Raw genomic sequence first — 19,730 nt, forward strand, 5'->3', positions numbered from 1 at the left:
AAAGAAAAAGTCCCATTTTAAAATAAAAGTTTAATAGTTTTTCAGATATTATTTATAAAATCAAGAGGAATGTTGAAACGATGACTCAGCAGAAACACAAGCCCCACCCACCCAGTGTCCTGTGTGTGGGCTCAAGCAGCGTCTGTACTCTGATTGGAAGTTCTGTTTGTCACAGTGACCGCTCTTGTCTTGTCGCAGGAAGCAGCCTTTTCGTTTTCAAAGTAAAAGACTTTAGTTTAGGCTTTCAGTTCTTCCAACGAATTTGCTAAAAGAGAAGAAGGAAAAAAAGTAGGCATCAGGTCACATGATGACCCCCCTCACCTGGTTTCCCCCTCACCTCGTTGCCCCCCCCCCCCCCGCATATCCACTCACCTGGTTGATCAGCAGCTCATCGATCTTTCTCTCCTCTGCCGACCCCCTCTCCACCTTCCCTCGATATCCTAGCAACTGCTGCCGGTCCTTCAGGTCTCGATACGTCTGATTGGCCCAGAGAGACACCAGTGATCATGACATCTTCAACTTCAGTCACTTTTAAAGCCTCTTTATTCCGATCATTATGAACGTTAACATTCTCACGTTGATCACGATGTCGTGACATTTATGCTTCTGGGCCAACGTTATCCTAAGCTCTGCATCATCAACCAGCGCCACGTAGTCCTGCAGCACCTGTCAATCAACAGCACATCTGTCAATCAAACAACACACCTGCTCGTCAAACACCTGTCTCCAGCAGTGTGCCCTTCCCCTCTCACCTGTGTGGGGGCGGAGTTTTTCTGCAGGACGTCGACCACGCGCTGGAAACTTAGCGGAGATTTCTTCCTGGTGAAGCCGAGCCAGTTCCTGCTGGTGAACAGAGCGTCTACGTCCGTCCATGCCTTCAGCTTGGCCCGCGCCGCCAGGGCCGTCACGAAGAACTGCTTCTCCGAAATCTGAGGTCAGAAGTCAGCCAGGTAAGAGTGAGAAGACCTCACCTGTAACCTCCTGTAGCTCACCTGTTAAACCACCACGGCTCACCTTGAAGGTCTGGCGCACGTTCAGGGGGCTGCTGAAGGTGCCCTGCAAACAGGAAGAGACGCAAGTTTAACTGGTTTAAATACCCCAGATCAGCTAAACTGGTTTAATAATACCCCAGATCAGCTAAACTGGTTTAAATACCCCAGATCAGCTAAACTGGTTTAAATACCCCAGATCAGCTAAACTGGTTTAAATATTCAGGTCAACTGCAGTTATGAAATCAGCTGCAGAATAACCTCAAACTGGTTTAGTTTAACCCGGACTAACCCCGGCCTGGTTTAGTTTAACCCGGGCTAACCTGGGCCTCAGAGTAGTGGTAGAAGCAGCAGTAGTACAGCGTTGTGATCAGTGGCATGTTGAGGATCGAAGCTTTCCTCGGAAACTTCTGGAAAATTTCCAGCTTCCCTCCGCGCTCGGCCTGCCGGTCAGTGGCCTGCAGCATGCAGAGAGACAACTGGGATTAAACTGGAGTCAAACTGGGATCAGAGAGACAACTGGGATTAAACTGGAGTCAAACTGGGATCAGAGAGACAGCTGGGATTAAACTGGAGTCAAACTGGGATCAGAGAGACAGCTGGGATTAAACTGGAGTCAAACTGGGATCAGAGAGACAGCTGGGATTAAACTGGAGTTAAACTGGGATCAAAGAGACAGCTGGGATTAAACTGGAGTCAAACTGGGATCAGAGAGACAGCTGGGATTAAACTGGAGTCAAACTGGGATCAGAGAGACAGCTGGGATTAAACTGGAGTCAAACTGGGATCAGAGAGACAGCTGGGATTAAACTGGAGTTAAACTGGGATCAGAGAGACAGCTGGGATTAAACTGGAGTTAAACTGGGATCAGAGAGACAGCTGGGATTAAACTGGAGTTAAACTGGGATCAGAGAGACAGCTGGGATTAAACTGGAGTTAAACTGGGATCAGAGAGACAGCTGGGATTAAACTGGAGTTAAACTGGGATCAGAGAGACAGCTGGGATTAAACTGGAGTTAAACTGGGATCAGAGAGACAGCTGGGATTAAACTGGAGTTAAACTGGGATCAGAGAGACAGCTGGGATTAAACTGGAGTTAAACTGGGATCAGAGAGACAGCTGGGATTAAACTGGAGTTAAACTGGGATCAGAGAGACAGCTGGGATTAAACTGGAGTCAAACTGGGATCAGAGAGACAGCTGGGATTAAACTGGAGTTAAACTGGGATCAGAGAGACAGCTGGGATTAAACTGGAGTTAAACTGGGAGCAGTGAAATACTGGTTCTAACTGGATCTAACTGGTCCCACTGGTTTCTTTCAGCTGCTGACCTCGATGATGATTTGTCTCTCCAGCAGAGTGTAGTGATCCTGGATGTGTGAAGAATCTTCTGGAGAAAATGGAAGACTGGAAACAGAGTATTTGTACACACGTTAAAGTACGTCAACATCAGTTCAGAGTATTTGTACACATCTTAAAGTACTTAAACATAAGTTCAGAGTATTTGTACACGTGTTACCTGAGGCAGCTCTTCAGGAAGTCCCGCCTCTGGTTCTCGTCAGCAATGCTCAGGTGTTCTTTATACTGCAGCAGCTGTCGCCATGGAAACACACAGGAAGTGAGATCATCTGTGTACTGAGGAGGTGCTATGAGTGTTACTGTGTGTGTGTGTACTGTGTGTGTGTGTGTGTGTGTGTGTGTGTGTGTGTGTGTGTGTGTGTGTGCATGAGTAGTGTGTGCTGTATGTGTGTTCTATGGGTGTGTACTGTGTGTGTGTACAGTGTGTGTGTGCACGAGTAGTGTGTGTTGTATGTGTGTACTCTGTGTGTGTACTGTGTGTGTGTACTGTGTGTGTAATATGAGTGGGAATTTTTCTTTGTCGTATTTACCGCCACGTCCTCCGTACGGCCCAGAGCTCTGATCAGCAGAAGAAAGAATCACATGAGTGAACACAGAAATATGTCTGAACTGTGTAGGTGTGTGCAGGTGTATGTACAGGTGTGTGTAGGTGTGTGTACAGGTATGGTACAGGTGTGTGTAGGTGTGTGTACAGCTATGGTACAGGTACACAGAGACCTGTACAGCTCCTGCAGCAGACGGTGGTCTCGGCTCTCTCTCAGGTAGCAGATGAAGTGCCTCAGAGCCGTTTGTCTGGACTGCAGCTCGCGGAACAAAACCTCTGTCAGTAAAACCACAGGAAGTAACATCAGGTACCACAGGAAGTAACATCAGGTACCACAGAAAGTAACATCAGGTACCACAGGAAGTAACAGCAGGTACCACAGGAAGTAACAGCAGGTACCACAGGAAGTAACATCAGGTACCACAGGAAGTAACAGCAGGTACCACAGGAAGTAACATCAGGTACCACAGAAAGTAACATCAGGTACCACAGGAAGTAACAGCAGGTACCACAGGAAGTAACATCAGGTACCACAGGAAGTAACAGCAGGTACCACAGGAAGTAACATCAGGTACCACAGAAGTAACAGCAGGTACCACAGGAAGTAACAGCAGGTACCACAGGAAGTAACATCAGGTACCACAGAAAGTAACAGCAGGTACCACAGGAAGTAACATCAGGTACCACAGAAAGTAACAGCAGGTACCACAGGAAGTAACATCAGGTACCACAGGAAGTAACAGCAGGTACCACAGGAAGTAACAGCAGGTACCACAGGAAGTAACAGCAGGTACCACAGGAAGTAACATCAGGTACCACAGGAAGTAACAGCAGGTACCACAGGAAGTAACATCAGGTACCACAGGAAGTAACATCAGGTACCACAGGAAGTAACAGCAGGTACCACAGGAAGTAACATCAGGTACCACAGGAAGTAACATCAGGTACCACAGGAAGTAACAGCAGGTACCACAGGAAGTAACATCAGGTACCACAGGAAGTAACAGCAGGTACCACAGGAAGTAACATCAGGTACCACAGGAAGAAGTATTCTCTCACTCACCTTTACTCAGAGTCCTCTTTAAATAAATCAAAACCTGCGTGGAGAGAACAGCTGTTAATAAAGTTATATGAGAGTGTTGTCATGATTCAGATTGTAAATAAAGTTTTCTATGATGTTGTCGTTATGAATAAAGTTACGGCAGTGATGACGTTCCCATCGTTGGCGCTAACGGAAAAGTCAAGCAGCAGCAGTTTGTCCTGCAGGGAGCGGAACTTCTCCAGAGACACCGCCTGCAAGTACAAGTACACAGAGTCCTACATTACTGCACTGTAATATACACCAGGAGTACTGTAGTACTGTAATATACACCAGGAGTACTGTAGTACTGTAATATACACCAGGAGTACTGTGTAGTACTGTAGTACTGTAATATACACCAGGAGTACTGTAGTACTGTAATATACACCAGGAGTACTGTAGTACTGTAATATACACCAGGAGTACTGTAGTACTGTAATATACACCAGGAGTACTGTAGTACTGTAATATACACCAGGAGTACTGTAGTACTGTAATATACACCAGGAGTACTGTAGTACTGTAATATACACCAGGAGTACTGTAGTACTGTAATATACACCAGGATACTGTAGTACTGTAATATACACCAGGAGTACTGTAGTACTGTAATATACACCAGGAGTACTGTAGTACTGTAATATACACCAGGAGTACTGTAGTACTGTAATATACACCAGGAGTACTGTAGAACTGTAATATACACCAGGAGTACTGTAGTACTGTAATATACACCAGGAGTACTGTAGTACTGTAATATACACCAGGAGTACTGTAGTACTGTAATATACACCAGGAGTACTGTAGTACTGTAATATACACCAGGAGTACTGTAGTACTGTAATATACACCAGGAGTACTGTAGAACTGTAATATACACCAGGAGTACTGTAGTACTGTAATATACACCAGGAGTACTGTAGAACTGTATATACACAGGAGTACTGTAGTACTGTAATATACACCAGGAGTACTGTAGAACTGTAATATACACCAGGAGTACTGTAATATACACCAGGAGTACTGTAGTACTGCAGTGTGTGTACTCTGTGTAATGCAGTGTGTGTACTCTGTGTACTGCAGTGTGTGTACTCTGTGTACTGCAGTGTGTGTACTCTGTGTACTGCAGTGTGTGTACAGGTGTGCTACCTTTCCGTGCTGCATCCTCTGAACCGTCTCCTCAGGCGACCAATCACTGACGTAATCCTGATATCAGAAGCAACTTGTTAGTAAACCAGATCATCAGAATCAGATTACATCAGTGTAACCAGATCATCAGAATCAGATTACATCAGTGTAACCAGATCATCAGAATCAGATTACATCAGTGTAATCAGATTACATCAGTGTAACCAGATTACATCAGTGGATCAGATTACATCAGTGTAATCAGATTACATCAGTGTAACCAGATTACATCAGTGTAACCAGATTACATCAGTGGATCAGATTACATCAGTGTAATCAGATTACATCAGTGTAATCAGATTACATCAGTGTAATCAGATTACATCAGTGTAATCAGATTACATCAGTGGATCAGATTACATCAGTGGATCAGATTACATCAGTGTAATCAGATTACATCAGTGTAACCAGATTACATCAGTGGATCAGATGTAATCTGGTTATTTTGTACCTTGTATTCGGATTTGGGTTTTCGGAGTTCTGGAGCGTAGAGCCTGAGACAAGAGTCGTTGAGCGCTAGAACACAAAAAAACCTTAACATTACTAACCCATTCACTAACCCATTCACTAACCCATTCACTAACCCATTCACTAACTCATTCACCAACCCATTCACTAACCCATTCACTAACCCATTCACTAACCCTTTCACTAACCCATTCACTAACCCATTCACCAACTCATTCATTAACCCATTCACTAACTCATTCACTAACCCATTCATTAACCCATTCACTAACTCATTCACTAACCCATTCACTAACCCATTCACTAACTCATTCACTAACCCATTCACTAACCCATTCACTAACCCATTCACTAACCCATTCACTAACCCATTCACTAACTCATTCACTAACCCATTCACTAACTCATTCACTAACCCATTCACTAACTCATTCACTAACCCATTCACTAACCCATTCACTAACCCATTCACTAACCCATTCACTAACCCATTCACTAACTCATTCACTAACCCATTCACTAACCCATTCACTAACCCATTCACTAACCCATTCACTAACCCATTCACTAACTCATTCACTAACCCATTCACTAACTCATTCACTAACTCATTCACTAACTCATTCACTAACTCATTCACTAACTCATTCACTAACCCATTCACTAACTCATTCACTAACCCATTCACTAACCCATTCACTAACCCATTCACTAACCCATTCACTAACTCATTCACTAACCCATTCACTAACCCATTCACTAACCCATTCACTAACCCATTCACTAACTCATTCACTAACCCATTCACTAACTCATTCACTAACTCATTCACTAACCCATTCACTAACTCATTCACTAACTCATTCACTAACTCATTCACTAACTCATTCACTAACCCATTCACTAACTCATTCACTAACCCATTCACTAACCCATTCACTAACTCATTCACTAACTCATTCACTAACCCATTCACTAACTCATTCACTAACTCATTCACTAACCCATTCACTAACCCATTCACTAACCCATTCACTAACTCATTCATTAACCCATTCACTAACTCATTCATTAACCCATTCACTAACTCATTCATTAACTCATTCACTAACTCATTCACTAACCCATTCACTAACTCATTCACTAACTCATTCACTAACCCATTCACTAACCCATTCACTAACTCATTCACTAACTCATTCACTAACTCCTTCACTAACTCATTCATTAACCCATTCACTAACTCATTCACTAACTCATTCATTAACCCATTCACTAACTCATTCATTAACTCATTCACTAACTCATTCATTAACCCATTCACTAACTCATTCACTAACTCATTCACTAACCCATTCCTACTCATTCACTAACTCATTCACCAACTCATTCACTGACTCATTCATTAACCCATTCCCACTCATTTACTAACTCATTCATTAACCCATTCCCACTCATTTACTAACTCATTCACTAACCCATTCCTACTCATTCACTAACTCATTCACTAACTCATTCACCAATCCTATTCACTAACTAATTCATTAACCCATTCCACCATTCACTAACTCATTCATTAACCCATTCCCACTCATTCGCTAACTCATTCATTAATCAATTCCCTAATCATCCATTAACCCATTCACCAGTCTTTCACAGAGTCTGACTCACAGTCGGTGAACTGCTGGAAGTTTCCGCCTTTAGTTTTCCCTGCAGAAAAAAAAAGAACCTTCAGTTTCATACATCTGTCTGTCTGTCTGTCTGTCTGTCTGTCTGTCTGTCTGTCTGTCTGTCTGTCTGTCTGTCTGTCTGTCTGTCTGTCTGTCTGTCTGTCTGTCTGTCTGTCTGTGTCTGCCTGTCTGTCTGTCTGTCTGTCTGTCTGTCTGTCTGTCTGTCAGTCACCTTTGAACAGGGAGCTCAGGGAGTATCCTGATTGGCTCTTGCTGATCATCGAGATGTCGCTGTTGATTTTGGGGAAGGCGGGCTCTTTGTCTGTCCTCTGATTGGAAGCTGCTGTCTCGTTCACAGACCAGGAGATACCTGAGGGGACGCAGTAGAATGATTATAATAATAAACCAACTCCCGACAGCCAATCCCTGCCCAGGACTGTCCACAGGTGTTAGTAATAATAAACTCACTCCCGACAGGCTCCCCGCTCCAGCTGACCTTCTCCACATCCTCTTCATCATCGTCTTCCTCCACCAGTCGGCGGATGTTGTTCACCGCCTGCTTTGACTCTCTCAACTGAAACACAGAGGACAAGCTAGCATCACAACGCTGACTCAGGGTTAAGGACTCATAATGCTGAGTCATGTCAGGGTTAAGGACTCATAATGCTGAGTCATGTCAGGGTTAAGGACTCATAATGCTGAGTCATGTCAGGGTTAAGGACTCATAATGCTGAGTCATGTCAGGGTTAAGGACTCATAATGCTGAGTCATGTGAGGGTTAAGGACTCATAATGCTGACTCATGTCAGGGTTAAGGACTCATAATGCTGAGTCATGTCAGGGTTAAGGACTCATAATGCTGAGTCATGTCAGGGTTAAGGACTCATAATGCTGACTCATGTCAGGGTTAAGGACTCATAATGCTGACTCATGTCAGGGTTAAGGACTCATAATGCTGACTCATGTCAGGGTTAAGGAATCAATGCTGAGTCATGTGAGGGTTAAGGACTCATAATGCTGACTCAGGTCAGGGTTAAGGACTCATAATGCTGAGTCATGTTCTCACCCGGCTGAATTCATCGTCTTCATCGTCGAAGGTGAAGGCTTTGAACTTGGAGCTGTTCCAGTAGTCTTCTTCGTCGGCTTTACTCTTCATCATCTGAACTCACAACAACACATTATTTAACCCAGAGATACAGGTCTCCTAATAGAAGACATGAAGCTGCAGAGATGGATCCCTCTGTCAGAGATACAGGTCTCCTAATAGAAGACATGAAGCTGCAGAGATGGATCCCTCTGTCAGAGATACAGGTCTCCTAATAGAAGACATGAAGCTGCAGAGATGGATCCCTCTGTCAGAGATACAGGTCTCCTAATAGAAGACATGAAGCTGCAGAGATGGATCCCTCTGTCAGAGATACAGGTCTCCTAATAGAAGACATGAAGCTGCAGAGATGGATCCCTCTGTCAGAGATACAGGTCTCCTAATAGAAGACATGAAGCTGCAGACAGATGGATCCCTCTGTCAGAGATACAGGTCTCCTAATAGAAGACATGAAGCTGCAGAGATGGATCCCTCTGTCAGAGATACAGGTCTCCTAATAGAAGACATGAAGCTGCAGAGAGATGGATCCCTCTGTCAGAGATACAGGTCTCCTAATAGAAGACATGAAGCTGCAGACAGATGGATCCCTCTGTCAGAGATACAGGTCTCCTAATAGAAGACATGAAGCTGCAGAGATGGATCCCTCTGTCAGAGATACAGGTCTCCTAATAGAAGACATGAAGCTGCAGACAGATGGATCCCTCTGTCAGAGATACAGGTCTCCTAATAGAAGACATGAAGCTGCAGAGATGGATCCCTCTGTCAGAGATACAGGTCTCCTAATAGAAGACATGAAGCTGCAGAGAGATGGATCCCTCTGTCAGAGATACAGGTCTCCTAATAGAGGACATGAAGCTGCAGAGATGGATCCCTCTGTCAGAGATACAGGTCTCCTAATAGAAGACATGAAGCTGCAGAGATGGATCCCTCTGTCAGAGATACAGGTCTCCTAATAGAAGACATGAAGCTGCAGACAGATGGATATATTCTGACCTCTACTCTGAGATCAGAGGAAGGAATAGTAAATGTTAAAAACTTTGCTTATTTCACTTCCTCAGGTCTGAACCATTATTCACAACATGAAGTCTAACAGTGGAATAGTAGGATATCTGTGGGTCATTGAACAGTCTCACATTCAGTTTAATTATAGATATAGGGTTAGGACAGGGGTGGCCCACCCGCGGCTCTCGAGCCGCACGCGGCTCTTTGCCCAGTCTCATGCGGCTCCTCAGTTCATATGGAATTTTAATTGTGTGGGGGGGTTTTGCGCATATGTATCCAAGTTCAAAAATGGTTAACAACACACAAGTTCCAGGCCAATCGTTACACAGAGTTTTCGACGCATTAGTGCTTTAGCCAATCAGAATGCAGATCCTGCAGTACAGGGGGCGGGTTCTACTGCACTCGCAATGTGACAGGGAAGGGAGAGATCTGCTTCTGAACGGCGGAAATAAACTCAGATAAAACCGTAATAACTCAACACAAAGTTGTCAGATCCAAACGGTAACACTTTGCAGTTGTAGATGTGTGTGAGAGGGCCTGTTCACGGAAAGCTGGCCACCGACACAGAAGGACTCCTGAGTTGCTGAATCGCGATAAGGAAATAATAAGAGAAAGTGCATCTCTGTCAGCAGAGCTTCTGCCAGTCACAGGGTAAACGTTCAGATAGTTATCATGAGAGGATAATTAACTCAAACACACTTCATTTATTTTTAAATAACTGTCATGAGGCAGTATTTGAACCAACCTTAGTCATGGGTTTGTTTGAAATATTGTAAGATCTGTAAAGGAGTGTTCAACGCAATGAATGCCAACTTAGTTCAGAGAAGCAACATGCAGTAATATAACAGTAGTTTTCACATGATGAAGTGAGAGTGTGTGTGAGGCAGTGCACACACTCTTAATGGCTGACAATAACTGGCCTCTGGTCTGAATACTTTGTCAATATCATGGTGTGTGACATTTACAAGAGGTCTGGCTGAGCAGAGGTGTGTGTGTCTGTCTGTGTGACAGCGTGTCTCTATTGGAGTGTGTGTCTTTGAGTGTGTGTGTCTTTGAGTGTGTCTGTCTGTGTGACAGAGTGTGTCTCTATTGGAGTGTGTGTCTTTGAGTGTGTCTGTCTGTGTGACAGAGTGTGTCTCTATTGGAGTGTGTGTCTTTGAGTGTGTGTGTCTTTGAGTGTGTCTGTCTGTGTGACAGAGTGTGTCCTCTATTGGCTGTGTGTGTGTGTCTTTGAGTGTGTGTGTGTGTGTGTGTCAATTATTGTACATTTTTAGATTTTCATTTTCTATGTGTGAGAGACAGAGAGGGGCACAGAGGAAGAGAGTGAGGGAGCACACCAGTGGCGTAGCTATACCTATTTTAGGTGAACTTCAGCCCACCTAAAAAATAAATCCCACCCAAATGAACATTTTGAAATTGAAAAGAAAAATGTATATATTTTTATGTCTCACATTAGTGTTGAGGGTTGTGCCCCCTCCCCTTACCAAGACCACACAGTTCTATTGTGTAGCCTCTTCATGTTGCTCTCAAAGTGCACCAGAAGCATGCACCTCACTTTAAAGTGTTTTTAAACCTCTGCCCGGGGAAGCATGCCCCCGGACCCCCCTAGACGATGTGAAGTCCACCCCACTCAAACTTCAAAACTAGCTATGCCCCTGGAGCACACAGAAAGGGTGAGAGCAAAAGAGAAACGGCACGAGAGAAGTGGGGAGACATGCATCCACGATGTGTGTATGATGTGGCTCTTTGCAGTAACACAGTCAAATAATTGTCTCTTCGTCTCTGACTGGTTGGCCACCCCTGGTTTAGGGGAAGGAGGAGAATATTACAGTTTCAAACCACAGCTGGATAATAACCTTAGAAACTAATATTAAGAATCAATCTATACAAGATGCTTTTGTTGATTAGTTAAACAAACATATTTGTATGATTCCAGAAAGACTAAGACTTGTTTGAAACAGGAATTGATTAAATGACACCAGCTTTATCATTTCCTTGTTAACTCACTAATGTAACATTACTGGAGGCCAAAGGAACAGCTTCTTCTGTGTTCTATTTATTTCATCGCCTGCAGTAATCTCCAATAAATGCTTCAACAGAAAAAGGAGTTAGGTGTCTGGATCCTCTTCAGCTGAGTTTGCTCGTTAAGTAATTTGCTATCAGGCTTCTGGAGCGCAACGGAACAGCTCGTATCATGTGACGTAAACAGGAAGTGCTCCGTCAATTAGACCAGGAGTTTGAGGTTGATAAAAGGCTGACAGGACCCTTCAGACCGGTTCTGTTATTAAATGTGAGTAAATATAGAGAATCAGCTGTTATTAAATGTGAGTAAATATAGAGAATCAGCTGTTATTAAATGTGAGTAAATAAAGAGAATCAGCTGTTATTAAATGTGAGTAAATAAAGAGAATCAGCTGTTATTAAATGTGAGTAAATAAAGAGAATCAGCTGTTATTAAATGTGAGTAAATAAAGAGAATCAGCTGTTATTAAATGTGAGTAAATAAAGAGAATCAGCTGTTATTAAATGTGAGTAAATAAAGAGAATCAGCTGTTATTAAATGTGAGTAAATAAAGAGAATCAGCTGTTATTAAATGTGAGTAAATAAAGAGAATCAGCTGTTATTAAATGTGAGTAAATATAGAGAATCAGCTGTTATTAAATGTGAGTAAATAAAGAGAATCAGCTGTTATTAAATGTGAGTAAATAAAGAGAATCAGCTGTTATTAAATGTGAGTAAATATAGAGAATCAGCTGTTATTAAATGTGAGTAAATAAAGAGAATCAGCTGTTATTAAATGTGAGTAAATAAAGAGAATCAGCTGTTATTAAATGTGAGTAAATAAAGAGAATCAGCTGTTATTAAATGTGAGTAAATAAAGAGAATCAGCTGTTATTAAATGTGAGTAAATATAGAGAATCAGCTGTTATTAAATGTGAGTAAATATAGAGAATCAGCTGTTATTAAATGTGAGTAAATAAAGAGAATCAGCTGTTATTAAATGTGAGTAAATAAAGAGAATCAGCTGTTATTAAATGTGAGTAAATATAGAGAATCAGCTGTTATTAAATGTGAGTAAATAAAGAGAATCAGCTGTTATTAAATGTGAGTAAATAAAGAGAATCAGCTGTTATTAAATGTGAGTAAATAAAGAGAATCAGCTGTTATTAAATGTGAGTAAATATAGAGAATCAGCTGTTATTAAATGTGAGTAAATAAAGAGAATCAGCTGTTATTAAATGTGAGTAAATAAAGAGAATCAGCTGTTATTAAATGTGAGTAAATAAAGAGAATCAGCTGTTATTAAATGTGAGTAAATATAGAGAATCAGCTGTTATTAAATGTGAGTAAATATAGAGAATCAGCTGTTATTAAATGTGAGTAAATAAAGAGAATCAGCTGTTATTAAATGTGAGTAAATAAAGAGAATCAGCTGTTATTAAATGTGAGTAAATAAAGAGAATCAGCTGTTATTAAATGTGAGTAAATAAAGAGAATCAGCTGTTATTAAATGTGAGTAAATAAAGAGAATCAGCTGTTATTAAATGTGAGTAAATAAAGAGAATCAGCTGTTATTAAATGTGAGTAAATAAAGAGAATCAGCTGTTATTAAATGTGAGTAAATAAAGAGAATCAGCTGTTATTAAATGTGAGTAAATAAAGAGAATCAGCTGTTATTAAATGTGAGTAAATAAAGAGAATCAGCTGTTATTAAATGTGAGTAAATAAAGAGAATCAGCTGTTATTAAATGTGAGTAAATAAAGAGAATCAGCTGTTATTAAATGTGAGTAAATATAGAGAATCAGCTGTTATTAAATGTGAGTAAATATAGAGAATCAGCTGTTATTAAATGTGAGTAAATAAAGAGAATCAGCTGTTATTAAATGTGAGTAAATAAAGAGAATCAGCTGTTATTAAATGTGAGTAAATAAAGAGAATCAGCTGTTATTAAATGTGAGTAAATATAGAGAATCAGCTGTTATTAAATGTGAGTAAATAAAGAGAATCAGCTGTTATTAAATGTGAGTAAATAAAGAGAATCAGCTGTTATTAAATGTGAGTAAATAAAGAGAATCAGCTGTTATTAAATGTGAGTAAATAAAGAGAATCAGCTGTTATTAAATGTGAGTAAATAAAGAGAATCAGCTGTTATTAAATGTGAGTAAATATAGAGAATCAGCTGTTATTAAATGTGAGTAAATAAAGAGAATCAGCTGTTATTAAATGTGAGTAAATATAGAGAATCAGCTGTTATTAAATGTGAGTAAATAAAGAGAATCAGCTGTTATTAAATGTGAGTAAATATAGAGAATCAGCTGTTATTAAATGTGAGTAAATAAAGAGAATCAGCTGTTATTAAATGTGAGTAAATAAAGAGAATCAGCTGTTATTAAATGTGAGTAAATATAGAGAATCAGCTGTTATTAAATGTGAGTAAATAAAGAGAATCAGCTGTTATTAAATGTGAGTAAATATAGAGAATCAGCTGTTATTAAATGTGAGTAAATAAAGAGAATCAGCTGTTATTAAATGTGAGTAAATATAGAGAATCAGCTGTTATTAAATGTGAGTAAATAAAGAGAATCAGCTGTTATTAAATGTGAGTAAATAAAGAATAGAAGTAAACGGGCTGACGTCATGTCGCTGGTGGACCAAACAAAGCCAACACCAAAACTAATCTGAGGTTATCACAGACCCTATAGATAACCACAGACCCAACAGATAACCACAGACCCTTTAGATAACCACAGACCCTTTAGATAACCACAGACCCTTTACATAACCACAGACCCTATAGATAACCACAGACCCTTTAGATAAACACAGACCCAACAGATAACCACAGACCCAACAGATAACCACAGACCCTATAGATAACCACAGACCCTATAGATAACCACAGACCCTATAGATAAACACAGACCCAACAGATAACCACAGACCCTTTAGATAACCACAGACCCTTTACATAACCACAGACCACAGACCCTATAGATAACCACAGACCCTATAGATAACCACAGACCCTTTAGATAACCACAGACCCTTTAGATAACCACAGACCCTATAGATAACCACAGACCCTTTAGATAACCACAGACCCTTTAGATAACCACAGACCCTTTAGATAACCACAGACCCTTTAGATAAACACAGACCCGACAGATAACCACAGACCCGACAGATAACCACAGACCCTTTAGATAACCACAGACCCTATAGATAACCACAGACCCTATAGATAACCACAGACCCTTTAGATAACCACAGACCCTTTAGATAACCACAGACCCGATAGATAACCACAGTTAGCCTGTTAGCTTGTCGGGCTCACAGCACCAGCAGAAGCGGCTTCACTCCGTCAGTAGGAGCAGACATGCTAGCTATGGTTGTCAGAAACTGTCAGTAATGTACGGCTCACTTTAATCTCGTTAGTAGAACCCGGAACTAAGTCCTTCCTCAGAGGGTTAACTTCTGTTGACCAGTTATTTTATAGTCTTTGTAGCTCTCCATGTTTTACTGAGATCAGATGCTGCTTCCAAACACCGAGTACTGCTGTCAGCTGTTTGCCTTATTAAACACGATCACATATTACAGAGGATCAGCTGTTTGCCTTATTAAACACGATCACATATTACAGAGGATCAGCTGTTTGCCTTATTAAACACGATCACATATTACAGAGGATCAGCTGTTTGCCTTATTAAACACGATCACATATTACAGAGGATCAGCTGTTTGCCTTATTAAACACGACAAATATTTCAGGGTCGCTGTTTGCCCTTTTTTAAAACGATCCATATTAAAAGGGTTAAACTGGTTTTCCCTTTTTAAACACGGGTCAAATTACAGAGGGTTAGTTTGTTTTGCCTTTTTAAACACGATCCCATAAAAAAGGGAAACCGTGTTTCCTTATTAAACACGATAAAATTAAATTAGAGGTCAACTGTTTGGGCCTTTTTAAACCCGATACATATTCCCGGGGTCTGTGTTTTTAAAAACCGTTTTACATATGGCCCCCGAATCTGTGTTTCCCTTTTTCAAAAAATCAGTAAATGTTTTTTGACAAACAGTGGGTTTCCTTCTTCTTGGGGCCCCCGGCTTCACAGCTTCCCGGTTTCGCCGGGTGTGGGGTTGTAGTGCGGCTGACACGGGGAAGTGGTCCTCTGGGGAAACTGGGGTTTTGGGGGGAATTAAGCTACACTTTAAAAAAAAAATTAATCCATTAATTCGCTGCTGTTACATGTCTGGGTGTTTTCCCCTTTTAAGGTTTTACTTGTTTTTAAAACTTAATTAAAATCTCCCCAAAAGTTTTACTTTTTTTAAAAAACCCCAAAAAGGGAAGTCCGGTGACTTTTACTTATTTTTTAAGTTTTCAGCTGAAGGCCCTTTTAAAGGGCGAGAGGCCGGTGGGAGGGAGTTTCCGCCGTATCAGTACAGCAGGTATTTTTACGAGCAGGGATCCGTACAGAAGGGATATCCCGCAGTTCAGTACGAGGTTTTTCTATTTTAGTATCAGTCCCGCAGGTTAACCCCGCAGTATCAGTCAGAGGTTTTACTACAGCAGTATTTGTACAGCCGGTTTTTTTAAAAGCAGTTTTGTTTCGAGGTTTTACTAAAAGCAGTATTAAATTTCCCGAGGGTTTTCTCAGCAGTATTTTGTTACAGCAGGGGATCCTTTTAAACTTTTTAGTACAGTTTTGGTTTTACTACAACAGAAATTTGTATGGGAGGTTTTTATTCAGGTTTTTAGTACAGCCCCCTTTCTACATCAGTTTTAGTACCCCCCGGGTTTTTACTACCGAAGTATTAGTACAGCGGTTTTACAAACCGTTTAGTTCCGCAGGTTTCTACAGAAGGGTTTGTACAGCAGGGTTTTAACCCTTATGGCAGGATTAGTAATTCCGGGGATTTTCTACGGGGAGTTCCGTTACGGGGGATACTACAGAAGTATTTGTAAAAGCAGGGGTTTTTTACAGCAGTTATTGTTTCCGGGGTTTTCTCCCATAATTTGTACAGCAGGTTTTTACCGAAATTTTTGGTTTCCGCAGGGGAACTACAGAAGTATCCGTCCCGGCCGGGGTTTACACGAAGAATTTAGTAAAGCGGTTCCCCACCGCGTTTAAATACAGCAGGGTATACTTTCTTTAGTTTAATACCGCAGGTATACTACAGAGTATTGTACCGCGGTTTACTACCCCCAGTATTTGTACAGAGGTTTAATACAGGGAGGTATTTTTAAAAGCAAGTATCCGGACAGCCGGTTTTTTACATCAGTTCAGGGCAGCAGGTATTCAAGCGTTTCCGTCCCCCCCGGTTTTACCCCCTTCCCGCAGGAAAACAGTACCCCGCAAAGGGTTTTACCCCCAACCCCCATTATTAAGGGAACCCCCCGGGGATCCTTTCAGCAGTATTTGTCGCAGGTATCCCACAACAGTATTAGTTTCAGGCAGAGGTTTTTTTTTACTTTTTTAAATTTTAATTTTTTGGGAAGGGAGGTTTTTTTTAATTTTTTTTTTTTTGAGGTTTTTTTTTTTTAAGGGTTTTTTTTTTTTTTTTATTTTTTTTTAAAGTTTTTTTTTTTGTTTTTTTTCCTTTTTTTTTTTTTTAAAGGTTTTTTTTTTTTTATTTTCAAGTTTTTTTTGGTTCAAAACGGGGTTTTTTTTTACATTTTTTTTTATTTTTTTTTTTTTCAGTTTTTTTTATACTACCGCCGTTTTGTACAGCCGGTAACTTCACAGTATTAGTACCCCCCCGGTTATTTTACCGCGTTTTTAGTACCCGGTAAAACTTCAGAAGTATAGTACCGCCGGTATACTACCAGTATTTGTACGCAGGTTTTTACTACCCCCCCCGGTTTTTTTTCAAGTACCGCAGGTAACTACAGCAGTTTCGTACAGCCGGGGATACACCCAGTATCGTTCCCGAGGTAAAAACCTTTACAATCATATTTTGTTTCGCAGGTATACTACAAACCCGTATTAGTACCGCAGGTTTAAAATAAAATAGTATTAAATTTTAAAACAGGTTTTTTCTACAGCAGTATCGTTCCCGCAGGGATACTACAGCGTTTCAGTTTCAGGGAGGTAAAAACTACATTCCCGTATTAGTTCAGAGGGATAATAAGCAGTTTGTAACAGGGGGGGGGAATTTCTTCAGCGTTAAATTTGTTTCGAGGTTTACTACAGCAGTATTAGGTTTTCGCAGGTTTTACTACCGAAATTATTGTAAAGCAGGTATTTCTCAGAAGTTATTTGTACAGGAGGTATACTACCGCGTATTTTTTACCGCCGGTTTACAGAAGTTTAGTCCAGCAGGTTACTCAGCAGTTTAGTACAGCAGGGGATATACAGCAGTTTTGGTTCAGCGGTATACTACAAAAAAGTATTAGTACAAAAAGGTATAAATACGAAGTATTTGTACAGAGAGGGATATACAACAGTTTTAGTACAGCAGGTAAAAACACAGCGTAATTGTCCCCCCAGGTATAAACCCGCCCCCAATTTGTACCGCAGGTTATTTCAGCAGTATTAGTTTCAGCAGGGAAAACTACAGAAGTTTTTAGTACGCGGTTTATACATCGTATTAGTACAAACAGGTTACTCCCCAAATTTAGTTTTAAACAGGTTACTTTTCATCCGTAATTAGTAAAAGAAAGGTTTTTAAATCAGAAATTTGTACAGCAGGTATATACATCCCAATTTTGTCGCAGGTAACTCCCGCATTTAGTACCGAGGGTTTTCTACAGCCCGTATTGTCCAGATTTTTACAAATGTATTAGTCCGCAGGAATTTCTAAAGCAGTATTTGTACCGCAGGTTTTCCCAAGCAGTATTGTACCAGGTTTTCTAACCTTTGTTTTGTACGCAGGTATATACGCAGGATTAGTACGCGGTATACTACGCCGTTTTCGTCCCCCCCCCTAAAAATAAATTTGTATTAGTACAGAGGTTTTTCTACAGCAGTATTAGTACCGCCGGTAAAACTACAAAGTATTGTACAGGGAGGTATTTCTACGCAAATATTTATACGGGGTATACTAAACAGTATTTTGTACCGCAGGGGAAAATTTCATCCGTATTTGTACAGCCGGTATTCCCACGCAGTATTTGTTTCCGCAGGGGATCTCCGAAGTATTTTGTACAGCGGGGATATACAGGTTGTTTTGTTCAGCAGTATTTTCTTCATCAGTATTAGGGCCGCAGGGTTTTACCAGCCCGGGTTTTGTAAGGGTTTTCCCCTCCGTTTAGTAAACGCCGGTAATTTCCGCCGTTTGTTTCCCCGGGGGAAAACATCCGTTTAGTCCCGCAGGTATACTACCCCGTATTAGTCGCCGGTTTACTACCGGGAAATTCAGTCCCCCAGGTTTTTTCCCCAGTATTGTACAGAGGTATACTACGCAGTATCAGTACCCGGAGGTATCCCACGCGTATTGTACGCAGGTTATAAGAAAAAATTTTTTCCCGCAGGTTACTCCCTCAGTTTAGACCCCCCCGGTTATACCGCCCGTATTGTCCGCAGGGTTTAAAACCCCGCCCGATTTGTAAGAGGGGGATTACAAGTTCAGTACAGCAGGTAAAATACGAAGGTTTAGAAAAGCGGTTACCTCCCCGGGATTAGTCCCCCCCCCTTCCCCCAGCCCTTTAGTCCGCGGTATCTCCCGCCAGTTTTAGGAAAAGGGTATCCCACATGTTTTAGGCAGCGGGATACTAAACAGCCGGTTTTTTAGTAAAATCCAGGTAAAATCCAAACAGTTTCGTACCGAGGTTTAAAATACACAGGAATTTAGTTTAGCGGTTATAACCCCCCACCCCCCCGGTTTTTTAGTAGTACAAGGGATCTCAGCAGTATCCGTTCCCGCTGTTTACTTTTGCCGTTTTAAATCCCGCCGGTTTCCCCCACAGCCTGGGGAACAGTTAAAAACGCCCCCCTTTCCCCCATGCAAGGGATTTTGTCCCCCCCGGTTCTATCAGGGAGTATTTTTGTCCCCCCCCCTAACTTACAAGCCTTATTAAAAGGAACCAGCAGGGGTTACCCCCAGATTAAAATAACAGCAGGGTTTACTCCCGCGGGGGGTTTGTTTCCCCCGGTAACCCCCCATTTTTAGTCCCGCGGTTTTTACCCTACCCCGGGATTTTTTGTCAAGCCCCCCGGGGGAAACCCTTCCCTATCATTTCCCCCCCCAGGATATCCCCAAGTATTGTACAGCAGGTATTCCCCAGCAGTAAAAGTCCCGCCAAGGGAAAACCACCCCCTCCAAGTAATTAGAAAAGCCGGGGATACTACGGAAAAATCAGTACCGGTATTACCCCCCGTATTGTTTCA

At 41.4% G+C, this 19,730-nt stretch overlaps 1 protein-coding gene across 1 annotated transcript; it reads right to left on the reverse strand.

The window, feature by feature from the left end:
* Positions 1-10: 10 nt before the first annotated feature.
* On the reverse strand, positions 11-8,914 carry vipas39 (VPS33B interacting protein, apical-basolateral polarity regulator, spe-39 homolog). The gene is made up of 18 exons (XM_063881575.1): positions 8,363-8,914; positions 7,766-7,871; positions 7,530-7,667; positions 7,299-7,337; positions 5,611-5,675; positions 5,121-5,177; positions 4,091-4,183; positions 3,954-3,987; positions 3,064-3,166; positions 2,877-2,904; positions 2,507-2,580; positions 2,319-2,394; positions 1,313-1,447; positions 1,015-1,056; positions 753-929; positions 577-666; positions 373-477; positions 11-265 (listed from the first exon to the last, which is right to left on the reverse strand). Exons 1-18 carry the CDS (start codon positions 8,453-8,455, stop codon positions 245-247), a joined length of 1,476 nt encoding a protein of 491 aa, XP_063737645.1. The 5' UTR covers positions 8,456-8,914; the 3' UTR covers positions 11-244.
* Positions 8,915-19,730: the final 10,816 nt, after the last annotated feature.

Source organism: Eleginops maclovinus, chromosome 4, assembly GCF_036324505.1.
Source record: "Eleginops maclovinus isolate JMC-PN-2008 ecotype Puerto Natales chromosome 4, JC_Emac_rtc_rv5, whole genome shotgun sequence".
Taxonomy (NCBI): domain Eukaryota; kingdom Metazoa; phylum Chordata; class Actinopteri; order Perciformes; family Eleginopidae; genus Eleginops; species Eleginops maclovinus.